The 9427-nt window shown below is 44.4% G+C and overlaps 1 protein-coding gene across 5 annotated transcripts; it reads left to right on the top strand.

Moving 5' to 3' along the window:
* The first annotated feature begins 1395 nt into the window (after positions 1–1395).
* LOC121007536 (sulfotransferase 1 family member D1-like) lies at positions 1396–6904 on the top strand. Of its 5 annotated transcripts, XM_040439539.1 has the most exons (9): positions 1440–1535; positions 2066–2207; positions 2618–2788; positions 2940–3065; positions 3151–3248; positions 4952–5078; positions 5695–5789; positions 6000–6180; positions 6287–6904. In XM_040439539.1, the coding sequence occupies exons 2-9, from the start codon at positions 2147–2149 to the stop codon at positions 6391–6393; spliced, it is 966 nt and encodes a 321-aa protein (XP_040295473.1). In that variant the 5' UTR covers positions 1440–1535; positions 2066–2146; the 3' UTR covers positions 6394–6904. The 5 variants fall into 5 exon arrangements, with proteins under 5 accessions (XP_040295477.1, XP_040295479.1, XP_040295474.1 ...); XM_040439543.1 differs by lacking the exon at positions 2066–2207 and having other exon boundaries at positions 1396–1535; positions 2557–2788; positions 6287–6903; XM_040439545.1 differs by lacking the exon at positions 2066–2207 and having other exon boundaries at positions 1400–1535; positions 6287–6903.
* The last annotated feature ends 2523 nt before the right edge of the window (positions 6905–9427 follow it).

The raw sequence follows: 9427 nt of genomic DNA, 5'->3' as shown, positions 1-9427 counted from the left end.
TATCTAATCCTATCCTGTGTGATACTGTCTGCTGAGCGGTGTATCTAATCCTGTCCTGTGTGATACTGTCTGCTGAGCGGTGTATCTAATCCTCTCCTGTGTGATACTGTCTGCTGAGCTGTGTATCTAATCCTGTCCTGTGTGATACTGTCTGCTGAGCTGTGTATCTAATCCTGTCCTGTGTGATACAGTCTGCTGAGCTGTGTATCTAATCCTCTCCTGTGTGATACTGACTGCTGAGCTGTGTATCTAATCCTATCCTGTGTGATACTCCCTGCTGAGCTGTGTATCTAATCCTGTCCTGTGTGATACTGTCTGCTGAGCTGTGTATCTAATCCCATCCTGTGTGATACTGTCTGCTGAGCTGTGTATCTAATCCTCTCCTGTATGATACTGTCTGCTGAGCTGTGTATCTAATCCTATCCTGTGTGATACTGTCTGCTGAGCTGTGTATCTAATCCTCTCCTGTGTGATACTGTCTGCTGAGCTGTGTATCTAATCCTATCCTGTGTGATACTGTCTGCTGAGCTATGTATCTAATCCTATCCTGTGTGATACTGTCTGCTGAGCTGTGTATCTAATCCTCTCCTGTGTGATACTGTCTGCTGAGCTGTGTATCTAATCCTCTCCTGTGTGATACTGTCTGCAGAGCTGTGTATCTAATCCTGTCCTGTGTGATACTGTCTGCTGAGCTGTGTATCTAATCCTATCCTGTGTGATACTGTCTGCTGAGCTGTGTATCTAATCCTATCCTGTGTGATACTGTCTGCTGAGCTGTGTATCTAATCCTGTCCTGTGTGATACTGTCTGCTGGGCAGTGTATCTAATCTTATCCTGTGTGATACTGTCTGCTGAGCTGTGTATCTAATCTTATCCTGTGTGATACGGTCTGCTGAGCTGGGTATCTAATCCTATCCTGTGTGATACTGTCTGCTGAGCTGTGTATCTAATCTTATCCAGTGTGATACTGTCTGCTGAGCTGTGTATCGAATCCTGTCCTGTGTGATACTGTCTGCTGAGCTGTGTATCTAATCCTATCCTGTGTGATACTGTCTGCTGGGCTGTGTATCTAATCCTATTCTGTGTGATACTGTCTGCTGAGCTGTGTATCTAATCCTCTCCTGTGTGATACTGTCTGCTGAGCTGTGTATCTAATCCTATCCTGTGTGATACTGTCTGCTGAGCTGTGTATCTAATCCTATCCTGTGTGATACTGTCTGCTGAGCTGTGTATCTAATCCTGTCCTGTGTGATACTGTCTGCTGGGCAGTGTATCTAATCTTATCCTGTGTGATACTGTCTGCTGAGCTGTGTATCTAATCTTATCCTGTGTGATACGGTCTGCTGAGCTGGGTATCTAATCCTATCCTGTGTGATACTGTCTGCTGAGCTGTGTATGAACTCCCATGAGATGACTGTTTGGCACCAGGACAGCGCCCGCCCCTGATCCTTCCCTTTGCCCCGTGGCTTCTCCTGTATTAGTCGGTGCAGCCGCTCACTGTGCCAGGCTGCATCCTCCTCTCTGCTATCTCTCAGGTAGGTACGGGGCGCTGTCGTGGCTTTTAGTGCTCAGGTTGTTTAGAGAGGGGGTCATTTTTTTCTTTAAAAGACATTTGATATTTTCTTAGATCCTGTGCTGATGAATTAGTGTAACGCCATCTGTATTTATCAGGTCCAACAAGACCTGGGCAGTGGTGCCCGTAGATGGCAGACCTCTACACGAGCCGTAAATTCCCTTCTCCTCTGGGTTCTCCTAGGGGTACTTACACACGGTGCAGATTGCACATCAATCTGTATTATTTATCGGGTTTTGATGTGATATTTGTGCCTTTTTTGTTGCGGCTTTTGGTGCAGATTTTTGGTTTATGGTAACAACTTACTGAAGTCTTTGGGAAACCTCCGCTACATAAGGTGATTTGATATTCTGCACGGAAGGTCAATATCTGCAGAGAAGAAACAAGTGCAGATGAGATTTATCTAGTCACATTCACTCTGCTGTTACTGTAAGCAGTTTTTCCACATGAGAATCCAAGCAGAAAAACGTTTGTAATCCACACCGTGTGCAGGTACCCTGAGCGTCCACTTACTGCAGCAACCCTGTATCAGGGTGGAACCTGTAGCCCTGTTCATCCAGCGCCTCCTGGTTCATGCACAGAATAGGACTACAGCAAAGACTGACACCTTCACAGACAGAACAGTACAATAAAGGAGGATTAATAGTAAATGTTTGGGTGCAGGGTATCGAAATGTTACAGGGGATTCCTACAGCAAAAAAGAAGGAGCCAGCCCACCGCCCCTATCTGTTTATCAGCAGTACGCAGCCAATGAGTTAATGTAATGGTGTCATCACTGAGGATTAAGATTCTGCCACATTTCCAGGGGCAGGGCCTTTACTTATAACGCTGCTGCAAGAAGAATTGTCGATGCAGCTCTGGATGTGACTAGAGGATATTGCTTGAGGATAACAAAGACACTAAGCTTTCAGGACAAGGAACGTGTAACTAAACATCAGCACAAGAGTCTTTACTAGCACTGGTTAACTCTTTCTTTGCTACAGCGTACAGACAGACGCCATATCTCCTCATCTTTCCAGTGGTGCTGTTTGGTTGTCCTTGCAGCTGAAAGCTTCCCCTCCTGCGCCGACAGATCTGCAGACATGGTTGTCCGCCCCCCGCTGGGAGATGCGAGTGGGATGCCCATTTTGGGAACCTTTGCAGAAAACTGGGCGAACGTTCAGAAGTTCCAGGCTGGAGAAGGAGACGTGCTGATAGACACCTACCCCAAATCTGGTAGGACTATGGACACTTCTGAATATCATAGGTGTGCAGAGGTTGGGGGCACACCAGGGCCCAGGAGACTGAGCCACCCTGAAGCTCCTTTTGCCTCATATCTTATTTTTCTGAGCTATGTTGACCCGTGCCATGTCTTGCCGCTTCTCAGGTACCACCTGGATCAGTGAGATTGTAGACTTAATTCTACAGAATGGAGACAAAAAGAAAGCCCAGCGCGGAGCCATTTTCGAGCGGGTGCCCTTTCTGGAGTTTGCAGTGCCTGAAATACCAACAGGTAGGTGATGCCGATACAGTCACTTCTTTTATAATATATTCAACCATATCTTCCAACATCTAACTTGTTGCCTCATCCTCCTCAGGGACTGAATTACTTAATGCAATAAAGCCTCCACGAGTGATCAAATCTCATTTATCCGTGCAAACCCTGCCAAACAGTTTCTGGGAAAAGAACTGCAAGGTACTGGATATAACAAGATGTGGGCTTTTTGTGGACCTTGGCTGGTGACAACCTACCATAGACTCAGGTCTATTATTTCCTCCTGTAGGCCCTGGTCTACATCTCTAGAGCTTGGTCTATTACTGCTAATAAAGCTATGTCTACTGTTCCTGCCATGTAACAGGCTTATATTAATCTTCCTTGCAGTAGGAATTGGTCACACATTACTCTAAAGGTCCAGGTCCATCTCTTCTTGTAGAATTGGGTCCACCTACTGCATATCTTCGTTTGTGGTCTCTTGCTTTATGGTTGGGTCCAAATAATGCTCTATTATCAGGTGTCTCATGCTGGGCAGCCTACTATATCTCTCTATATTAGCCGGCTCTAGTTCTCCTCCTGGAGTGCTCATCTCAGTTTCTTTGACCTCTATCCAGGTCTGTTCTGCTTCATCTCTTTCCACATAAACCTCTAATCTCTTTGGCTTTGAAGACAATTTTACTATGCAACCATTTTTTCCTCGTGAACTTTGTCAGTCACTCAAATGTCTCTCAGTGCAGCATTTTCTTATGCCATCTGGACACCATGTATGGATTATCCAGGTCCACTCTCTCAGAAGATGTATACGCTGATCACAAAAAGTTAGGGATATTTGGCTTGTGGGTAGAATGTCAAGAAGAACCTAAAATGCTCTCTAACCTTTACAGGTGAACTTAATGTGACCTTCTTTAAACTTTTGAATGCACATGTCCAACTGTTCATTGTTTCAGTACTTTTTGCACAACTTGCTGTTCTCTAACAGGTGTTTAATTCATGAATCACCCAATACATTTCCTGGTGCAATTAGAACTGATATTTAAACAGTCCTCCTCATCATGCTGTTCACATTTTGACATCATGAGACCAAAACGACACCTAACAATTGATCAACAGGACCTCACCATTGCGAGGCTTCAAGCAGGATGTTCTCAGATGGAAGTGGCCACTGAGCTTTGAGTGTCACAGAGTGTCATCAGCAGGTTGAACCAGAGATAAAGACTTAAAGAGTCACAGAAAGGCAAAGAAGTGGACATCCCACACTGATGTGAACAATGACCTGTGGAACCGGATGATGAATGCCACACAACTCCAGGCACATTTAAGGGCGGTGAGAGCCACCCAAATGTCATGTCAGACCATTCAAAACCGTTTACATCAGCGTGGTCTGCATGCTAGACCACCTGCAAGGGTACCTGACCACAGCATTAGGCACAGGCATCATCGTCTTGCATGGGCCAGGGAGCATCTAGGGTTAGAGACTGGGGTACCTCAAATGGAATGGGCTACACTTTCTCCAGACCTGAATCCCATAGAAAACTTATGGGATCAGCTGAGTCGCCGCATAGAGGCTCGTAACTCTGTACCCCAGAACCTCAATGACCTGAGGGCCGCTCTTCAAGAAGAGTGGGATGCCATGGCTCAGCACACAATAAGTCGACTTGTGAACTGCAGGAGACATTGTCGTCAACCTCTAATTTATGATAAAGGCTACAGGACAAATTATTGAGACAATGACATTTTTTTGTGGGGGTATACCCAGCACTGGTGTTGGCTTTTGTTTCAATAACTTGTTTGAGATGAGGAAATTACCATTGCTGCTTCTACTTAAATGCCCAACTTTTATGATATATCACTGGAGCCGGAACGTATATCTATATATAAAACGATGTATTGTCTTCTACCCGCAGGTCATCTACGTGGCCCGAAATCTTAAGGATGTGTTAGTGTCGTATTATCACTTCAACTGCATGGCCCCTGTGTTCCCAGATCCTGGAACTTTTGAAGAGTTTCTACAAAGCTTCATAAAGGGAAAAGGTATATATGGGTTGTATGTTATCTGCTGCTTTATAGGCACAGCTCATGGTGAAAATGTTGTGACATCTTAAAGTGGCCATATACGCTAGATAGCTGTCAAACACTTGTTTGGCCAGTAGATCTTCCTACCGATGCCCCACACACATGCATGCTTGTCTGAAGCCAGTGTGCATGTTTCTTAATGGTAAGGCGGAATAAGCTGCTTCCAGACTTCTCTATCCACAGCCTTGAGGTAAAAAGAATTCAGCATGCTAGGATGATATCTGCAGCAGAGGTTCCAGCAGGAGCCTCCATCACAAATTCTGGCAACATCTTTATTCTAAGGAGTTAGGGGTGCTAATCAATTCTTCTGGCACTTCAGGAGCTCCCTCTAAATCAGTTCAGGGTTTATTTTAAAGGGTATGTCCATCTTTGCAAAGCTCATGTGTGAGTAAGGCTTCAGTGTCTGATGATTGGCTTGGCAACCGGTCTGCTCCACTTCCTCTGCGGTGACTCCCACCATACGGTTTAAACTTTAGAGCTGGTGCCATCAGATGTAGAGAGGGGGTAAGATGGAGGGGAGTAACACAGGTAGGTAGGATACCCTTCTAATTATGTCCTTGCTTGCCTTCCCTAGTTGCTTATGGATCATGGAGCAATCACGTCAAGGACTGGTGGAAGATAAGGCAGGAGAGAGACATCCTTTACCTCTTCTATGAGGACATGTTAGAGGTGAGGTGAACATTAATTTTATCCACGTATTTTTTGGAATGATATCAGAATGGGCTTATTTGATCTATGTCGTCATCTCCTTGGATTGACTGGCAATATCAACCAATATATTTGTGTCTGGTCTCTAGGGTACAGTAAGCACTATATTTTTGAAGCCCATCTACACAAATACAAGTATTTTTGTTAGTTGACTTCTGAACCTCAATTTAGGAACCAAAACGTGAGATCAGAAAAGTGATGAAGTTCTTGAGGAAGGATTTACCTGAAGATGTTCTGGAGAAGATTTACCAGTCCACCACCTTCAAGTCTATGAAAGAGAACAGCATGGCCAACTACAGCACCATGCCTTCCCACGTCATGGACTTTACCATATCACCCTTCATGAGGAAAGGTATGAAGTGTCCCTTCCCACTGATGACATCATAGTGACATCATAGTGACATAGGTCTGCAGTAGACACGTCATAGTCCTTACATTTTGTACGTCCTTTATTTCAGGGATCAGCGGAGACTGGAAGAGCCATCTCACTGTGGCTCAAAATGAACTACTTGATGAATACTACAAGAAGGAGATGTCTGACACCGATCTGACCTTCCACTTCTAAGACCTTGACATAACTCACATACCTTATGTATACGCCATTTTATAGCTTAAACACTCATTTTCCTGATTTCTATTATTCTTGTGGGTTGGTTGGATGTTTTTGGCATTAAGTGTTATTCACTGTTTCTACACCCGTAAGGAAGCCTCATAAACATTGGTCCAGCCCACAACATGGCTGCCTTCCCATTATGGACAATGCTCCTTTCACGGGACCGCACAGCATTATAATGATTTAGAATGCTGTTTGTCTTTGCCCGGCCTTACATCTACTGAATTATACTCACATAATGCTGTCAGTGTAATTCAGTCAGATGTAAGGTCAGGCAGAGACACACAGCATTATAAATCATTATAATGCCATGTGATCCTGTGAAAGAAGCAGTGTTCATAACGTGAAATCACAGTCCCACACCGAGCTTCGTTTTTTCTCACTGGACACTCTTGTCTGAAATTCCCCTTAGACATCACACAGTGAACTCTAGATAATACATCAACGTTCCTTCGCAGTTTTCCCGTCTTATGTTCCATTGTAAAATTAAAATTCTGTAAAGACAAGAACCATCTGGTCACTCGTTCATTTCTCTCTTTGTTCTATTCATCCACTCTAGAGGAGCATGGTTGGTCACCAACGTAAGTCTCCTACCACCCAGCAGATAGTATCTGAGTGACTCCAATACTCATTCACAAGGTGTGACAGAACTGCTCCCAACCCCACATCAGAAGCATCCGCCTGGACCAGAAACTCCTTCATAAAATCAGGGGTAAGGAGCACTGGCTGTTGTCACAGAGCAGACTTTAAAGGGCCTTTTCAAGATATTTTGATGACTTATCTTCTGTATAGGTCATTATTATCTTATCGGTTCGGGTCAATCACCCAGGACCCCTGGCGCTTGCATTAGCTCCACAGCCTTCTCATAGCTTTCCCTAGGCCAAGTGGCATCCTGTCCATTGGTCACATGGCCTAGGTGCAGCTCAGCTCCATTGAAGTGAATAGGGCTGAGCTGCGATACCAAGCAGCGATATCAGAGGGATAGGTAATCATTTAAAATATCTAGGAAAACCCCATTAAGCTTTGAAAAGCCTTCTCTGCCTCCGGGGTCCATGTCACCAACTTACTGCCTTTTGGCAGTCAATGGAGCTGCAATTAAGCCAAAATGGGCACAAACGGTATTGACCAGTGATTCCGAGAAATGCTTTGGCGATGATGTAGCCCAGGTATTTAGCTTCCTCCATGCCTCTGGGTGAGGCCCACATCACTAATAGAATCTAGCATGGCCTGTATTTTGCAGAGGTGACTTTTCCATCCTGAGCTGAACGTGACCACATCATCAAGATAAGCAGCTGCGTAGACACGCTGTGGGCTCAAGATCAGATCTATCAACCTCTGAAACATAGCAGGGGCTCCACATAACCCAATTCACTACAAACTGAAACAACCCGTCTAGGGTTGAGAAGGCAGTCTTCTCCTTGGTCTCATCTGACCATGGTATCTGTCAGTAACCCTTTGTGAGATCCAGAGTTGTTATATACCTTGCATTACCAAACCTCTCAATCAGTTCATCTACCCTGGGAACGAGAGACGCATCAAATTCTGAAACTTCATTCAGTTTTCTGAAGTCATTACAAAACCTCCATGTATTATTGGGCTTTGAGATTAGTATAAGTTTGGACCACCCACTTTTAGATTCTTCAGTGACCCCCAAGTCAAGCATTACCCTCAGATGACACCACTTCTCTATGCACTTTTGCTATTCTGTATGGCTTGAGATTTACTTTACTATTGGGCTCAGTCGTCAAATGATGTTTTCTTAGGAGTCTGTGCCCCAGATCTGAAGGATCTCCTATACCTCCTGCTGCTGGTGCACTGAAAAGGACTCACCTACAGTATTTTGACTGGAGGGATTGGTTGAAGCACATCACTAACCATAGTATTTGAGGCTACCAATGATTCCCTGTCTATCCAGGGTTTGATCAGGTTAACATGATAAATCTGAAAAGGCTTTCTATCTGCAATGAGCAGGACACTGGGTCAGTGGGCATGCTATGCAGTGGGTCAGATTTATAGGTGAATAAGAGTTTGTGACGCCAGTTGCAGTTTGCGCAGGTACTATAGCAGGGCCCTTTAAGATGGTATGAGCACTCGTACTAGGTGAGGAACGCCAGAGGGGGATATTGTCTCTGTATTGTGTCAACGGTGTCTCCTACCTGTAGTACGGCCGGACTCCTGTATCCCGGCTCACATGCAACAAAATTGAGTGCTGTAAAATAGGAGTAACTGAGGAATGATGGAATTCCACACAGAAAATAGGGTCCAACTTGTCTTTACTTGATGTTATAAGAGGCAGCTTTAGATCCATACAATATGCAGCAATAGTCTAGGATCCCAGCAGGTGTTGGCAATATGTGGCAGGAATTATATACTGTATATATATTCTGCATCTAGTACATACGCCTTTAAGAATCTGGCAGGTATCTGTCTTCTTGTACAAAAAAAGAGCAAGGATTTAACAAGGTAAAAAAAAATCTCATTTTATTTATTATAAATCACATGAACATTACAGGTGAGACTCAAAAGGGACAGAACATGGAGACTGGGCCACAAAAGGGCTCTGCAATGTGGAGAATCACAATGGGGGATAATGTGACCATATACAGCAGGTAACAGACAATAAACAGAAGCTGTGAACATTGGAGTAGTTGCGGGTGCAATTGCTGTCCCCTAGTGTTGAACAACTACCTAGCTCTTGTTCACAGCGTCCAAGCAATGGATGCTGTAGGGTGTAATTGGACGGTGCAATACTACTCATAAAGATGGCATATAACAATAACTGTAAGTCACTAGTCCCACCCTAATACAGATACCATGTTACCTACCCATGTTGCTGCTGAAAAATGGTGACACAGTTCCCCTACTGCTTCGACCTAGTCTAGGATCCCAGCAGGTATTGGCAATATGTGGCAGGAATTATATATATATATTCTGCATCTAGTACATACGCCTATTAGAATCTGGCAGGTATCTGTCTTCTGCTCTG

This window comes from Bufo bufo, chromosome 7, assembly GCF_905171765.1.
Source record: "Bufo bufo chromosome 7, aBufBuf1.1, whole genome shotgun sequence".
Lineage (NCBI taxonomy): Eukaryota > Metazoa > Chordata > Amphibia > Anura > Bufonidae > Bufo > Bufo bufo.
Note: the sequence above shows the minus strand (reverse complement) of the source record. Positions and strands in the feature narration are given on the sequence as shown.